The 18,551-nt window shown below is 44.1% G+C and overlaps 1 protein-coding gene across 1 annotated transcript in view; it reads right to left on the reverse strand.

The window, feature by feature from the left end:
• Positions 1-29: 29 nt before the first annotated feature.
• The window catches only part of LOC128503747 (calpain-2 catalytic subunit-like), a 19,892-nt gene continuing 1,370 nt past the window's right edge, over positions 30-18,551 (reverse strand). Inside the window, exons 3-21 of the mRNA XM_053473926.1 lie at positions 17,697-17,815; positions 17,091-17,224; positions 16,794-16,962; positions 16,527-16,610; positions 15,995-16,080; positions 15,848-15,922; positions 14,921-15,081; positions 14,627-14,787; positions 14,306-14,317; positions 13,760-13,968; positions 13,236-13,278; positions 13,046-13,108; positions 12,399-12,456; positions 12,067-12,131; positions 2,866-2,934; positions 1,850-1,928; positions 1,654-1,770; positions 460-518; positions 30-277 (exon numbers count right to left, since the gene is read on the reverse strand). Of these exons, the coding sequence (XP_053329901.1) occupies positions 251-277; positions 460-518; positions 1,654-1,770; positions 1,850-1,928; positions 2,866-2,934; positions 12,067-12,131; positions 12,399-12,456; positions 13,046-13,108; positions 13,236-13,278; positions 13,760-13,968; positions 14,306-14,317; positions 14,627-14,787; positions 14,921-15,081; positions 15,848-15,922; positions 15,995-16,080; positions 16,527-16,610; positions 16,794-16,962; positions 17,091-17,224; positions 17,697-17,815 (1,790 nt within the window). The 3' untranslated portion in view covers positions 30-250. The remainder of the gene's footprint in view (positions 278-459; positions 519-1,653; positions 1,771-1,849; positions 1,929-2,865; positions 2,935-12,066; positions 12,132-12,398; positions 12,457-13,045; positions 13,109-13,235; positions 13,279-13,759; positions 13,969-14,305; positions 14,318-14,626; positions 14,788-14,920; positions 15,082-15,847; positions 15,923-15,994; positions 16,081-16,526; positions 16,611-16,793; positions 16,963-17,090; positions 17,225-17,696; positions 17,816-18,551) is intronic.

Below are 18,551 nucleotides of genomic sequence, written 5' to 3' on the forward strand. Positions count from 1 at the left end.
TTTTTGGGAAAATGTATAAAAATACAGAGTTTCGGAAGTTGAACAAAGCTTTTATTTTCTTTCTTCCTCCAAACCGATCGCAGCTTAATACCCCAAATTTGTGTAAAGTGATAGAAAAAAGCAAGTTTAACCCTTTAGCGGACAGATGGCAGGTCCGTAGGCCGCCCCCCTGCCGGTGGTGGTCGGTTGGTCCCCCCCTGCCGGTGGTGGTTGGTAGGCCGCCCCCTGCTGGTGGTCGGTTGTATTGCGCTCACTGGAACCCCGTCAGCTGCAGCCACTGCGAAAAGCATAAAATTTAGTAAATGGTGAATCCGGGGCGCGGAACGAAGAATGAAAAATATCGCGAGCCATACAACGGAGCGGAAACATCTCTGCGCGTACAGCGGTAGCGAGTATGGCGGCCGACGCGCGGGGAAGGTAACGATATGCCGAGCGGGCTCGGGGGTTGTAAGATCTCACCTGCCCCTCTCCGATGGTCACCACCCCGTCCCGGTCCGCGTCCAGAGCCTGGCATTTCCCTGCAGGGGAGGAACAAGGATTGGAGGATTCGCCCTTTCCCTCCCTCGCCTCTGCGCGTTCGCCCCTCCCTCCCTCGCCTCTGCGCGTTCGCCCCTCCCTCCCTCGCCTCTGCGCGTTCGCCCCTCCCTCCCTCGCCTCTGCGCGTGTGCCTCTCCCTCCCTCGCCTCTGCGCGTGCGCCTCTCCCTCGCTCGCCTCTGCGCGTGCGCCTCTCCCTCGCTCGCCTCTGCGCGTGCGCCTCTCCCTCGCTCGCCTCTGCGCGTGCGCCTCTCCCTCGCTCGCCTCTGCGCGTGCGCCTCTCCCTCGCTCGCCTCTGCGCGTGCGCCTCTCCCTCCCTCGCCTCTGCGCGTGCGCCTCTCCCTCGCTCGCCTCTGCGCGTGCGCCTCTCCCTCGCTCGCCTCTGCGCGTGCGCCCCTCCCTCCCTCCCTCGCCTCTGCGCGTGCGCCTCTCCCTCCCTCGCCTCTGCGCGTGCGCCTCTCCCTCCCTCCCTTGCCTCTAAGCGTGCGCCCCTCGCTCTCCGTCTCCCTCGTCTGAGTGTGCGCATCTCGTCTCTGAGCGGGCGCCTCTCCCGCTCTCTCCCTCGTCTCTGAGCGGGCGCCTCTCCCGCTCTCTCCCTCGTCTCTGAGCGGGCGCCTCTCCCGCTCTCTCCCTCGTCTCTGAGCGGGCGCCTCTCCCGCTCTCTCCCTCGCCTCTGAGCGGGCGCCTCTCCCGCTCCCTCCCTCGCCTCTGCGCGTGCGCCTCTCCCTCGCCTCTGCGCGTGCGCCTCTCCCTCGCCTCTGCGCGTGCGCCTCTCCCTCCCTCCCTCGCCTCTGCGCGTGCGCCTCTCCCTCCCTCGCCTCTGCGCGTGCGCCCCTCGCTCTCAGTCTCCCTCGTCTGAGTGTGCGCATCTCGTCTCTAAGCGGGCGACTCTCCCGCTCTCTCCCTCGTCTCTGAGCGGGCGCCTCTCCCGCTCTCTCCCTCGTCTCTGAGCGGGCGCCTCTCCCGCTCTCTCCCTCGTCTCTGAGCGGGCGCCTCTCCCGCTCTCTCCCTCGTCTCTGAGCGTGCTGCTCTCTCGCTCTCTCCCTCGTCTCTGAGCGGGCGCCTCTCCCGCTCTCTCCCTCGTCTCTGCGCACGCTGGGTCTGGAGGATTGATTTACCAAAAATGCAAAGAAGATGCGCCTGGCAGGAGAGGAAGCTGTCGAAATCCACCTTCAGGAGCAGACCGCCGAACCTCCGACACAGCGACGCCACCAGCTGGTTATTCAGGTGAAAGCCTGGAGCGGGAGGGAAATCTTTATATAACAGCAAAAAAAATCATTACGCGGAGCGTGCGAGGAGATCCTGACGGCTCACCGGAGAATTCCAGAGCCACGCGCAGCTCCTGAACATCCATCGACCCGGATCCGTCCGTATCGTACTTACAGAATATGTGCTAAAAACAGGGAAATTATCAGTCTGAGCCAGTCCTGATAATACATACAGACCCGCCGCTGTCTGACCAGTCCTGATAATACATTACATACAGACCCGCCGCTGTCTGACCAGTCCTGATACCGCAGTCACATCCCCTACATTACATACAGACCCGCCGCTGTCTGACCAGTCCTGATACCGCAGTCACATCCCCTACATTACATACAGACCCGCCGCTGTCTGACCAGTCCTGATACCGCAGTCACATCCCCTACATTACATACAGACCCGCCGCTGTCTGACCAGTCCTGATACCGCAGTCACATCCCCTACATTACATACAGACCCACCGCTGTCTGACCAGTCCTGATACCGCAGTCACATCCCCTACATTACATACAGACCCGCCGCTGTCTGACCAGTCCTGATACCGCAGTCACATCCCCTACATTACATACAGACCCGCCGCTGTCTGACCAGTCCTGATACCGCAGTCACATCCCCTACATTATATACAGACCCGCCGCTGTCTGACCAGTCCTGATACCGCAGTCACATCCCCTACATTACATACAGACCCGCCGCTGTCTGACCAGTCCTGATACCGCAGTCACATCCCCTACATTACATACAGACCCGCCGCTGTCTGACCAGTCCTTATAATACATACAGACCCGCCGCTGTCTGACCAGTCCTGATAATACATACAGACCCGCCGCTGTCTGACCAGTCCTTATAATACATACAGACCCGCCGCTGTCTGACCAGTCCTGATAATACATACAGACCCGCCGCTGTCTGACCAGTCCTGATAACGCAGTCACATCCCCTACATTACATACAGACCCGCCGCTGTCTGGCCAGTCCTGATAACGCAGTCACATCCCCTACATTACATACAGACCCGCCGCTGTCTGACCAGTCCTGATAATGCGTATTTATTATTAACCGTTTACCTCCCACTCTTTGATTTTGCTCCACAGACGCCTGAATTCCTCCTGGTTGAGGCTCCCATTTCCTCTGCGCTGCGATGGGTTAAATATTAAGGATCACAGAATATAAATAAATGGATCTCCAATCCCATTACCCCCAGCTCCTTGGTTTTGTGCAGTAATTACCCCCACGTGGCTGGGACGGCACTGTAAGGGCTCCTCGTAGCCCCCATATACACATAAATACATTATATATTATATATATATATCACATACACACTGATTCACATATACACCGTCACATACACATAAATACATTATATATTATATATATCTCACATACACCCTGATTCACATATACACACCGTCACATACACATAAATACATCATATATTATATATATCACATACACACTGATTCACATATACACACCGTCACATACACATAAATACATTATATATAATATATATATATCACATACACCCTGATTCACATATACACACCGTCACATACACATAAATACATTATATATTATATATATATATCACATACACACTGATTCACATATACACACCATCACATACACATAAATACATTATATATTATATATATCTCACATACACCCTGATTCACATATACACACCGTCACATACACATAAATACATTATATATTATATATATCACATACACACTGATTCACATATACACACCGTCACATACACATAAATACATTATATATTATATATATCACATACACACTGATTCACATATACACACCGTCACATACACATAAATACATTATATATAATATATATATATCACATACACCCTGATTCACATATACACACCGTCACATACACATAAATACATTATATATTATATATATCACATACACACTGATTCACATATACACACCGTCACATACACATAACATACATTATATATATTATATATATATCACATACACACTGATTCACATATACACACCGTCACATACACATAACATACATTATATATATTATATATATATATCACATACACACTAATTCACATATACACACCGTCACATACACATAAATACATTATATATTATATATATCACATACACACTGATTCACATATACACACCGTCACATACACATAAATACATTATATATTATATATATATATATATAACATACACCCTGATTCACATATACACACCGTCACATACACATAACATACATTATATATTATATATATATATCTCACATACACACTGATTCACATATACACACCGTCACATACACATAAATACATTATATATTATATATATATATCACATACACACTGATTCACATATACACACCGTCACATACACATAACATACATTATATATTATATATATATATATCACATACACACTGATTCACATATACACACCGTCACATACACATAAATACATTATATATTATATATATATCTCACATACACACTGATTCACATATACACACCGTCACATACACATAAATACATTATATATTATATATATCACATACACACTGATTCACATATACACACCGTCACATACACATAAATACATTATATATAATATATATATATCACATACACCCTGATTCACATATACACACCGTCACATACACATAAATACATTATATATTATATATATATCTCACATACACACTGATTCACATATACACACCGTCACATACACATAAATACATTATATATTATATATATATATCACATACACACTGATTCACATATACACACCGTCACATACACATAAATACATTATATATTATATATATATCTCACATACACACTGATTCACATATACACACCGTCACATACACATAAATACATTATATATAATATATATCACATACACCCTGATTCACATATACACACCGTCACATACACATAAATACATTATATATAATATATATATATATCTCACATACACACTGATTCACATATACACACCGTCACATACACATAAATACATTATATATAATATATATATATCACATACACCCTGATTCACATATACACACCATCACATACACATAAATACATTATATATTATATATTATATATATCACATACACACTGATTCACATATACACACCGTCACATACACATAAATACATTTTATATATATATATATCACATACACACTGATTCACATATACACACCGTCACATACACATAACATACATTATATATTATATATATATATATATATCACATACACACTGATTCACATATACACACCGTCACATACACATAACATACATTATATATATTATATATATATCTCACATACACACTGATTCACATATACACACCATCACATACACATAAATACATTATATATTATATATATATCACATACACACTGATTCACATATACACACCATCACATACACATAAATACATTATATATATTATATATATATCTCACATACACACTGATTCACATATACACACCGTCACATACACATAAATACATTATATATTATATATATCACATACACACTGATTCACATATACACACCGTCACATACACATAAATACATTATATATTATATATATATCTCACATATACACTGATTCACATATACACACCGTCACATACACATAAATACATTATATATTATATATATATATATCACATACACACTGATTCACATATACACACCGTCACATACACATAACATACATTATATATTATATATATATATCACATACACACTGATTCACATATACACACCATCACATACACATAAATACATTATATATTATATATATCACATACACACTGATTCACATATACACACCGTCACATACACATAAATACATTATATATTATATATATCACATACACACTGATTCACATATACACACCATCACATACACATAAATACATTATATATTATATATATATATCACATACACACTGATTCACATATACACACCGTCACATACACATAAATACATTTTATATATATATATATCACATACACACTGATTCACATATACACACCGTCACATACACATAAATACATTATATATTATATATATATATATCACATACACACTGATTCACATATACACACCATCACATACACATAAATACATTATATATTATATATATATATATCACATACACCCTGATTCACATATACACACCATCACATACACATAAATACATTATATATTATATATATATATATCACATACACACTGATTCACATATACACACCATCACATACACATAAATACATTATATATTATATATATATCACATACACACTGATTCACATATACACACCATCACATACACATAAATACATTATATATTATATATATATCACATACACACTGATTCACATATACACACTGTCACATACACATAAATACATTATATATTATATATATATATATCACATACACACTGATTCACATATACACACCATCACATACACATAAATACATTATATATTATATATATATATATCACATACACACTGATTCACATATACACACCGTCACATACACATAAATACATTATATATAATATATATATCACATATACACTGATTCACATATACACACCGTCACATACACATAAATACATTTTATATATTATATATATCACATACACCCTGATTCACATATACACACCGTCACATACACATAAATACATTATATATTATATATATCACATACACACTGATTCACATATACACACCGTCACATACACATAAATACATTATATATTATATATATCACATACACCCTGATTCACATATACACACCATCACATACACATAAATACATTATATATTATATATATATATCACATACACCCTGATTCACATATACACACCGTCACATACACATAAATACATTATATATTATATATATCACATACACACTGATTCACATATACACACCATCACATACACATAAATACATTATATATTATATATATATATCACATACACCCTGATTCACATATACACACCGTCACATACACATAAATACATTATATATTATATATCAATATCACATACACCCTGATTCACATATACACACCGTCACATACACATAAATACATTATATATTATATATATATATCACATACACCCTGATTCACATATACACACCGTCACATACACATAAATACATTATATATTATATATATCACATACACACTGATTCACATATACACACCGTCACATACACATAAATACATTATATATTATATATATATCACATACACACTGATTCACATATACACACCGTCACATACACATAAATACATTATATATTATATATATCACATACACACTGATTCACATATACACACCGTCACATACACATAACATACATTATATATTATATATATATATATCACATACACACTGATTCACATATACACACCGTCACATACACATAAATACATTATATATTATATATATCACATACACACTGATTCACATATACACACCATCACATACACATAAATACATTATATATTATATATATATATATATCACATACACACTAATTCACATATACACACCGTCACATACACATAACATACATTATATATTATATATATATATCACATACACACTGATTCACATATACACACCGTCACATACACATAAATACATATATATATTATATATATATATATATCACATACACACTGATTCACATATACACACCGTCACATACACATAAATACATTATATATAATATATATATCACATATACACTGATTCACATATACACACCGTCACATACACATAAATACATTATATATTATATATATATCACATACACACTGATTCACATATACACACCGTCACATACACATAAATACATTATATATAATATATATATCACATATACACTGATTCACATATACACACCGTCACATACACATAAATACATATATATATTATATATATATCTCACATACACACTGATTCACATATACACACCGTCACATACACATAAATACATTATATATTATATATATATCACATACACACTGATTCACATATACACACCATCACATACACATAAATACATTATATATATTATATATATATCTCACATACACACTGATTCACATATACACACCGTCACATACACATAAATACATTATATATTATATATATCACATACACACTGATTCACATATACACACCGTCACATACACATAAATACATTATATATTATATATATATATCACATACACACTGATTCACATATACACACCGTCACATACACATAACATACATTATATATTATATATATCACATACACACTGATTCACATATACACACCGTCACATACACATAAATACATTATATATTATATATATATATCACATACACATTGATTCACATATACACACCGTCACATACACATAAATACATTATATATTATATATATCACATATACACTGATTCACATATACACACCGTCACATACACATAAATACATTATATATTATATATATCACATACACCCTGATTCACATATACACACCATCACATACACATAAATACATTATATATTATATATATATATCTCACATACACCCTGATTCACATATACACACCGTCACATACACATAAATACATTATATATATATTTATCTCACATACACACTGATTCACATATACACACCGTCACATACACATAAATACATTATATATTATATATATATATCACATACACACTGATTCACATATACACACCATCACATACACATAAATACATTATATATTATATATATCTCACATACACACTGATTCACATATACACACCATCACATACACATAAATACATTATATATATATATATATATATATCACATACACACTGATTCACATATACACACCGTCACATACACATAAATACATTATATATTATATATATCACATACACACTGATTCACATATACACACACCGTCACATACACATAAATACATTATATATTATATATATATATATCACATACACCCTGATTCACATATACACACCATCACATACACATAAATACATTATATATTATATATATATATATCACATACACACTGATTCACATATACACACCGTCACATACACATAAATACATTTTATATATTATATATATATATCACATACACACTGATTCACATATACACACCATCACATACACATAAATACATTATATATTATATATATATCACATATACACTGATTCACATACACACACCGTCACATACACATAAATACATTATATATTATATATATATATATATCACATACACACTGATTCACATATACACACCGTCACATACACATAACATACATTATATATTATATATATATATATATCACATACACACTGATTCACATATACACACCGTCACATACACATAAATACATTATATATATTATATATATCTCACATACACCCTGATTCACATATACACACCGTCACATACACATAAATACATTATATATAATATATATATCACATATACACTGATTCACATATACACACCGTCACATACACATAAATACATTTTATATATATATATATATCACATACACACTGATTCACATATACACACCATCACATACACATAAATACATTATATATTATATATATATATATATCACATACACCCTGATTCACATATACACACCGTCACATACACATAAATACATTATATATTATATATATATTATATATATCACATACACACTGATTCACATATACACACCGTCACATACACATAAATACATTATATATTATATATATATCTCACATACACCCTGATTCACATATACACACCGTCACATACACATAAATACATTATATATATATCTCACATACACCCTGATTCACATATACACACCGTCACATACACATAAATACATTATATATTATATATATCACATATACACTGATTCACATATACACACCATCACATACACATAACATACATTATATATTATATATATCACATACACACTGATTCACATATACACACCGTCACATACACATAAATACATTATATATTATATATATATATCACATACACACTGATTCACATATACACACCATCACATACACATAAATACATTATATATTATATATATCACATACACACTGATTCACATATACACACCGTCACATACACATAAATACATTATATATTATATATATATATCACATACACACTGATTCACATATACACACCGTCACATACACATAAATACATTATATATTATATATATCACATATACACTGATTCACATATACACCGTCACATACACATAAATACATTATATATTATATATATATATCACATACACACTGATTCACATATACACACCGTCACATACACATAAATACATTATATATTATATATATCACATACACACTGATTCACATATACACACACCGTCACATACACATAAATACATTATATATTATATATATATATATATCACATACACCCTGATTCACATATACACACCGTCACATACACATAACATACATTATATATTATATATATATCACATACACACTGATTCACATATACACACCGTCACATACACATAAATACATTATATATTATATATATATTTATCTCACATACACACTGATTCACATATACACACCGTCACATACACATAAATACATTATATATTATATATATATATCACATACACACTGATTCACATATACACACCATCACATACACATAAATACATTATATATTATATATATCTCACATACACACTGATTCACATATACACACCATCACATACACATAAATACATTATATATATTATATATATATCTCACACACTGATTCACATATACACACCGTCACATACACATAAATACATTATATATTATATATATCACATACACACTGATTCACATATACACACACCGTCACATACACATAAATACATTATATATTATATATATATATATATCACATACACCCTGATTCACATATACACACCGTCACATACACATAAATACATTATATATATTATATATATATATCACATACACCCTGATTCACATATACACACCGTCACATACACATAAATACATTATATATTATATATATATATCACATACACACTGATTCACATATACACACCATCACATACACATAAATACATTATATATTATATATATCTCACATACACACTGATTCACATATACACACCATCACATACACATAAATACATTATATATATTATATATATATCTCACACACTGATTCACATATACACACCGTCACATACACATAAATACATTATATATTATATATATCACATACACACTGATTCACATATACACACACCGTCACATACACATAAATACATTATATATTATATATATATATATATCACATACACCCTGATTCACATATACACACCGTCACATACACATAAATACATTATATATTATATATATATCTCACATACACCCTGATTCACATATACACACCATCACATACACATAAATACATTATATATTTAATAATATACATACACTCATTACAGACATGATATAGAATGTTAACCCCTCTGATACCAGGCAGCAGATTCAGAGAATTAACTCCTCTATTACCAGACATTACACACAGTGACACAAACAGACAAACACAGTGACACAAACACAGTGACACAAACAGTGACACAAACACAGTCACACAGTGACACAAACATACAAACACAGTGATAAACACAGTGACACAAACACAGTCACACAAACACAGTGACACACAGAGTAAGACATACCCGGTGCTGGCTGCAGCTTACACTGAGTTGGTGTGAAGGAGGGACTCAGCCTATCAGGAGAGGCTTGTGAACTCTCAGGCAATCAGAAGAATTGAAAAGTCTCTCCTGATTGGCTGAGACCTCCTTCACTCAGACTCCTCATTCCGGGACAAGGCTTTGGGGACATGTGGTCACCGTACCCCCATATTGTGCAGTCACTGATTTGGGGGTAAATGTGGCACTTTACACCAACTGTGGCCATCTGCATCTCGGGGGGATCACACTGTCAGAGACGATATCCGAGCCGCCTGACAGCCAATAGAAACGAGAAGTGAAAAACCTATAAAGTGGGCAGAATCCGGGGCCCGTGGCCCCTTCGTATAATGCGCGGAAGGATACGTTCACGAGGTTCAGCAGCTGGGTGCAGATCTCCAGGGGGAACCCGTCGTTCTTCAGATGGGCGTCTGGAAGGGAACGGGGTGACACGAGAGGGGCAGGTGAAGTGCGGCTTCCCGGATATACCCCGGGTGAAGGGGCAGCACCGGCCACCATATTACCCCGAGGGGCCGTAATAAACCGTTACATAGTAACCTGTCCGCGAGGGGCCAGACGGAGCCCCCAATCATCGTGGACCCCCGCATACTATTATTATTATTTATTGTTCTATATAGCGCCATCATACTCTGTAGCGTTGTACACTGGGTAGACCCCACGGCCCCCGCGGCACTCACGCTTCGACGCTGTCTGACGCAGAATCCTCTGTAGTTCCGGGGCGCTGATTTCCTGATCCTGAAACAAGAAGAAAGCCACGTCTTCTGTATCCCCGTCGGACGGTCACGGTTACCGTGGTTACGGAATAGAGACTTTCTCTGCGTGATTTTTATGTGTTGGGAACGGACCGAGACTCTCCCAGTGCCACCGAAAGTCTCTTCCTCCCCGCACCCCGCGGCTCTCCCCGGAACCCACGGCTCACCCCGGAACCCGCGGCTCTCCCCGGAACCCACGGCTCACCCCGGAACCCGCGGCTCTCCCCGGAACCCGCGGCTCTCCCCGGAACCCGCGGCTCTCCCCGTAACCCGCGGCTCTCCCTGGACCCCGCGGCTCTCCCCGGAACCCGCAGCTCTCCCCGGAACCCGCGGATCTCCCCGGAACCCGCCGCTCTCCCCGGACCCCGCGGCTCTCCCCGGAACCCGCAGCTCGCCCCGGAACCCGCTGCTCTCCCCGGAACCCGCTGCTCACCCCGGAACCCGCAGCTCACCCCGGAACCCGCAGCTCTCCCGGAACCCGCAGCTCTCCCCGGAACCCGCGGCCCTCCCCAGAACCCGCAGCTCTCCTCAAACTAACCCGGGGCGGCACGGTCGCTGGTTCCACGTCTTACCTGGCCGGACAGACGTTTAAAGTGAGCGTCAAACTCCTCCGGGCTGTTCCGGGACTCGCTTTCCTGCAGGGGTGGTACCGAGAATAAGAGCCCATGCTGGGAGACGGAGTCAGTTTATTGGGCTCCTTGACATTTGCTTGGAGGGCAGTTTGGGGCAGATGGCCGCGTCCTCGGTGTAGGTGGCACTTACCTGGAACACGGTCGGATCCGCTCTGATCTCATAATCTATTTCCCTGTGGAGGGAGAGAGACGTCGTAACCCCCAAGACAGATCCCATTACCCCGAGACAGATCCCGTTACCCACAAGACAGATCCCGTTCCCCCGAGACAGATCCCGTTACCCCGAGACAGATCCCGCTACCCCGAGACAGATCCCGTTACCCACAAGACAGATCCCGTTCCCCCGAGACAGATCCCGTTACCCCGAGACAGATCCCGTTACCCACAAGACAGATCCCGTTCCCCCGAGACAGATCCCGTTACCCCGAGACAGATCCCGCTACCCCGAGACAGATCCCGTTCCCCCGAGACAGATCCCGTTAACCAGAGACAGATCCCGTTACCCCGAGACAGATCCTGTTACCCACAAGACAGATTCCGTTACCCCGAGACAGATCCCGTTTCCCCGAGACAGATCCTGTTACCCCCGAGACAGATCCCATTCCCCGAGACAGATCTCGTTATCTGCGGGTCCTGGCGCTGAGTGGGACTCACGTGAGTGACTGCTGCTTCTCTGTGAAGACCCTCAGGGTGAAGCTGGCCTGCTCGTGGGGGTAGAAGGTGCTGGGGATCACCAGGTATTGCCCCGGGGGCAGTTGGAACCGACCCGTCACATCTCGCTTGGCTACAAATGGTGAGAGAACCACAGGAACCAGACTGGGGATGAGGGTCCTTCTCTGCGACACCAAAGTCTCCTGGTCAAACTGCACAGGGGGCACAGGGTCAGGAGGGCAACACTGCGGAGGGCACAGGGCTAGGGGGCAATTTATTGAGGGCACAGGGCTAGGGGGCAATTTATTGAGGGCACAGGGCTAGGGGGCAATTTATTGAGGGCACAGGGTTAGGGGGCAATTTATTGAGGGCACAGGGTTAGGGGGCAGTATACTGAGGGAGTTGCACAGATGGGGTAATAAAATGCTGGGGGCAGAGGTGATTATCACAGCACAGACAGGGCAGAAATCTCAGAGCTGCTGTGGCCCCTGGGGAGGAGAGTTCAGGGATTGGCCCCCCGTGGCCCCTCAGCTGCTTCAAATTATTCACCTTTTCTGGAACCTGAAAAACAAAGTAATGATAAGTCCCACTCACTGACCCCCCTCCCCCGAGTCCCACTCACTGATCCCCCGAGTCCCACTCACTGACTCCCCTCCCCCGAGTCCCACTCACTGAGCCCCCTCCCCCGAGTCCCACTCATGGACTCCCCTCCCCCAAGTCCCACTCACTGATCCCCCCGAGTCCCACTCACTGACCCCCCCGAGTCCCACTCACTGACTCCCCCTGAGTCCCACTCGCTGCCCCCCCGAGTCCCACTCACTGATCCCCCCCCCCGAGTCCCACTCGCCGGTTCCTCATTTGTTCCCAAACCTGGTAGATTTCGAAGCCAATGATGAGGAAGTCTCTCCCCGCCGACCTCCCCGTCCGTCCGTCCTTCTGCATGAGGGACACCAGCAGGGTGCAGACCCCGGCCCCCACCTCGTCCTCCTCTTTCAGGGTCACCAGGAACTGCGGATTCGTCCAGAATGTGGCTGTAACGGGCAGAAGAGCTTACACTCAGTGAGTACAGCATGGAGACTCCACAATGCCCTCGGTGTGCTCTGTGTGTACAGCCACGCGTGGCACTTGCTATGAGGCCACAAAGCTTAATTCTACCCTCTTCACCTGGGTAATTGCGGCAGCCCCCGGCGCTGTGACCCCTCGACCAGCGGCCCTGGAAGGAGTTTGCGTTCCACAGCTGAGCGCTCTCTCCACTCACGGAGTCCGGAGTCAGACTGCAGATCTCCAGGTTATTAAAGAAGCGCAAGAAGTCGTCCATCTGCATCCTGAAAGAACACGGACCGGTGGGACGGGCGCCTCGCGGGGGCTGGGGTCTCGCAGGCATTCGCGGTGTTGCGGCGTCCAGCGTCTCGTAGAGAGTCCCGGCGTCTCGCAGGCAGTCGGGTGTCCGTTGTCTGGCAGGCAGTACCTGCATCCGTCTCACAAGCAGTCCTGGTGTCCGCCGTCTGGCAGGCAGTCGAGGCGTCCGTTGTCTCGCCTGCAGTCGGGGCGTCCGTCGTCTCGCAGGCAGTCTCTGCGTCAGTCTAACAGACATCCTTGGCGTCCATCTCGCAGGCAGTCACGTCGTCCGCTGTCTCGCAGGCAGTCGCAGCGTCCGTCATCTCGCAGGCAGTTGCGGCAACCGTCGTCTCGAAGGCAGTCGTGGTGTCCATCGTCTCGCAGGCAGTCGCAGCATTCATCGTCTCGCATGCAGCCGGGCGTCCGTCGTCTCGCAGGCAGTCGGGGGGTCCGTCTCGCAGGCAGTCACGTTGTCCGCTGTCTTGCAGGCAGTTGCAGTGTCCGTCATCTCGTAGGCAGTCGCGGCAACCGGCGTCTCGCAGGCAGTCGTGGTGTCCGTCGTCTCGCAGGCAGTCGCAGCGTCCGTCGTCTCGCATGCAGTTGCGGCGTCTGTTGTCTCGCATGCAGTCGGGCGTCCGCCGTCTCGTAGGCAGTCGCAGCGTCCGTCGTCTCGCATGCAGTCGCGGCGTCTGTTGTCTCGCATGCAGTCGGGCGTCCGCCGTCTCGTAGGCAGTCGCGGCGTCCGTCTGTTACCAGAACTCCCCGTCTTCGGCACTGGCGTGAAGTTTTGCCCGCAGCGGAGGTTCCAGCGACGACCACAAGGGGGAGCTGCAGGCGAAGGAATAAAGTCAGCTCCGTCCCGTCGCCGCGGTCACCGCTTATTATTTGCCCCTCACTCACCTGTCGCTCCAACGCCCGCTCCACTCCACTTTACCCCAGGGGTTCCTCAGACGCAGGAGCGGCACCTTACGGCCCTTGGCTTCAGCCTGCAAAACTTTACAATGTGGATCCCCCGCGGGGCAAGTGACCAATCCCAGGGGGATACTGCGGGACTAAGACACCCCTAATCCAGCTCGGAGCCCCCCGTGGTAATAATTACCTGTTCATTCTCGCTGATGATTGGATTTAAAACATAAAGATGGGATGGAAAAAACTTTTACTTTACTGAGAGGGTGGTGGATAAGTGGAACAGCCTCCCAGCAGAAGTGGTAGAGGGTAATACAGTGAGGGTATTAAACATGCATGGGATAGACATACGGCTCCTGAATCTAAGACGAGACCAACGACTGATTAAGGTTCGAGTCTTTACAGACGAGACGGGGGCTGAGGGGTTTTAGGTTCTAGGTGTCCGTCCTTCAGATCCGGGTCAGGCGTGATGTTCGGGGTGTCTGTGAGTTCCGGGGCCCGTCTCACTCTCCGTGTAAAGCCTTACCTGAGTCGCGGCTATGATGGAGTACGCGTGGCCCTTCACCAGCCCCTCCGGGGTCCTCATCTCGCTCTCATGCTGACTCGTTATCTGCGGAGGGTTATGGAAAGCGGTGAAAACGCGGGGCGCGCCCCATGGGCCCCTGATCACACTTCAGGAGACATAATGGGTTTGTTTGGTTGAGGAGCCCTTACCCCCGGCCCTAGGGCCACAAGCCCCCCACCCCCGTGTCGGACGGGACCCACCAGGGAGGGGATACCCGGCGGGACTCACATTGATCGAGGCTCCCATAAGCGACCTCTTCTTCAGCGCTCTCTCAATCAGCGGGTAGAGGTTTGGGGGGATAACCTGGAGGTCAAAGCTCTCGTCCAGACCCCCCGTGAAGTCAACAAATGCCTCGTTCACCCATCCCCCGCTCAGCCCCTCGTAGGACCCGTTCAGCCTGAGGACGAGAAATATTTGAAGACCTGTCATGGACGCCCCTAAAAAGCCCAAGAACTCCCAGATCTGCCTCCATTCCGGAGGTTTCTACAGTCAGTGGAGTCTCCAATCCGCCCCGCTTCCACTCACTTGGCGTACGCCTTCTCCAGGAGGGCGGCCCAGAACTCGCTCTGCTCTTCTGATCTGACAAAAACCAGCTCCCCGTTCATGGTGGGAAGACGGTCATCGACCACCACGTCGACCCATTCTCCATACTGCCAGAACTGCGGGGGAGGGGGGACCGGCAGCGGCACGATCAGCGCCACGGGAGACAGAAATATGAAATCATTAGGGAGGTTCTGGAGCCTCCAGGTCACGTGACGCACACCTCCGCGCATGTTCTCCATGTATTTAGGACGGACAGCAAACAGGACGGGTTCAGCTAATGGAGGCTCAGGGACAGCAGGTAGGATTCGGCTGTATAATCTGAGCCCGCTCCTCGTGGGAGGTACGGGAGGGCAAAGCAAGGTTGGGAGGTGGGGCTAGCAGCACTTGGGGTGGGGCCTACGACCAACACGCAGAAAAGCTTTGGGGTGAGTCATGGGCGGGGCCAACACCACTCCCTCCCCCCAGAGCCTAATAGCTGCCTCTGATTCCCAGTAACCACCTCTGGTCCCAGAGCCCCCTGGGGCAGATTCGAGGTGTTCCCAGCATCATAAGCCCCTCCCTCTGGATCCCCTCACCCCCGGCTCTTACCCTAAAATGGAAGATTCCAGCATATTCAGACTTAAAGCTCTGCTGGGGAGGTACCACTCGCTGCATGAGTAGTGGGTACACGGTCAGTGATGCCGCCGCAGCCAGAAACCAGCAGTTACCTGTGAAAAGAAATAATGCGGATGGGCTGGGGGCCCGAGGCGGCTGCCGTACCGGGTTATATCTGCCCCCTATCTGCCCCCAACCTCCACCCTTACACCTCTACCTGACAGCGGCAAACTTCCCAAGTCCCTGGTTTGGTTCCTCTTTCTCCCCTCCCCTGATGCCCCTCTTTCCTCCCTGATGCCCCTCTCCCCTCCCCTGATACCCCCCTCTCTCCCCCCCGATGCCCCTCTTTTCTAGGAGGTAGGAATGTTTGCTGGGTATGAGGGGATCGCAGGGTTCTACAGCCCTAAAAGCCCCGTAATGTGTATAGAAACAGCAGGTGGAGGGAGAAGAGATCGGGGAGGAAAGAGGGGCAGCAGGGATTGGGACCAGGAGAGAGAGACTGTACAAACTACACAGGGACACTTGGCAGGTATGCTAGTGGGAGAAGGTGTCAGGGCCCTGCAGATGCTGCTCCCTGTTGCCCCGCGTCTCGGGTAACGCAGGCGTGCCGGTATCCGGTGTCAGACAGTAGGGGGTAATACGACCTTCTATAGTGGTGCTGAGGAACTGTTTGCACGCAGAGTGAGCCGGGTGCGAGCGAAGGGTTAATCCATACGGGGGCGGAGCCGCAGAAACTATAGGTGCATATCCCTTTAAGGGCAAAATACCCCTTCATGATTAGACAATAAATACCCTCTTGGGTCTGGTCACAGCCTGGCCCACGCACATGTATGTTCTCATCGCCCACGC

Source organism: Spea bombifrons, chromosome 8 (genome assembly GCF_027358695.1).
Source record: "Spea bombifrons isolate aSpeBom1 chromosome 8, aSpeBom1.2.pri, whole genome shotgun sequence".
Classification (NCBI taxonomy): domain Eukaryota; kingdom Metazoa; phylum Chordata; class Amphibia; order Anura; family Pelobatidae; genus Spea; species Spea bombifrons.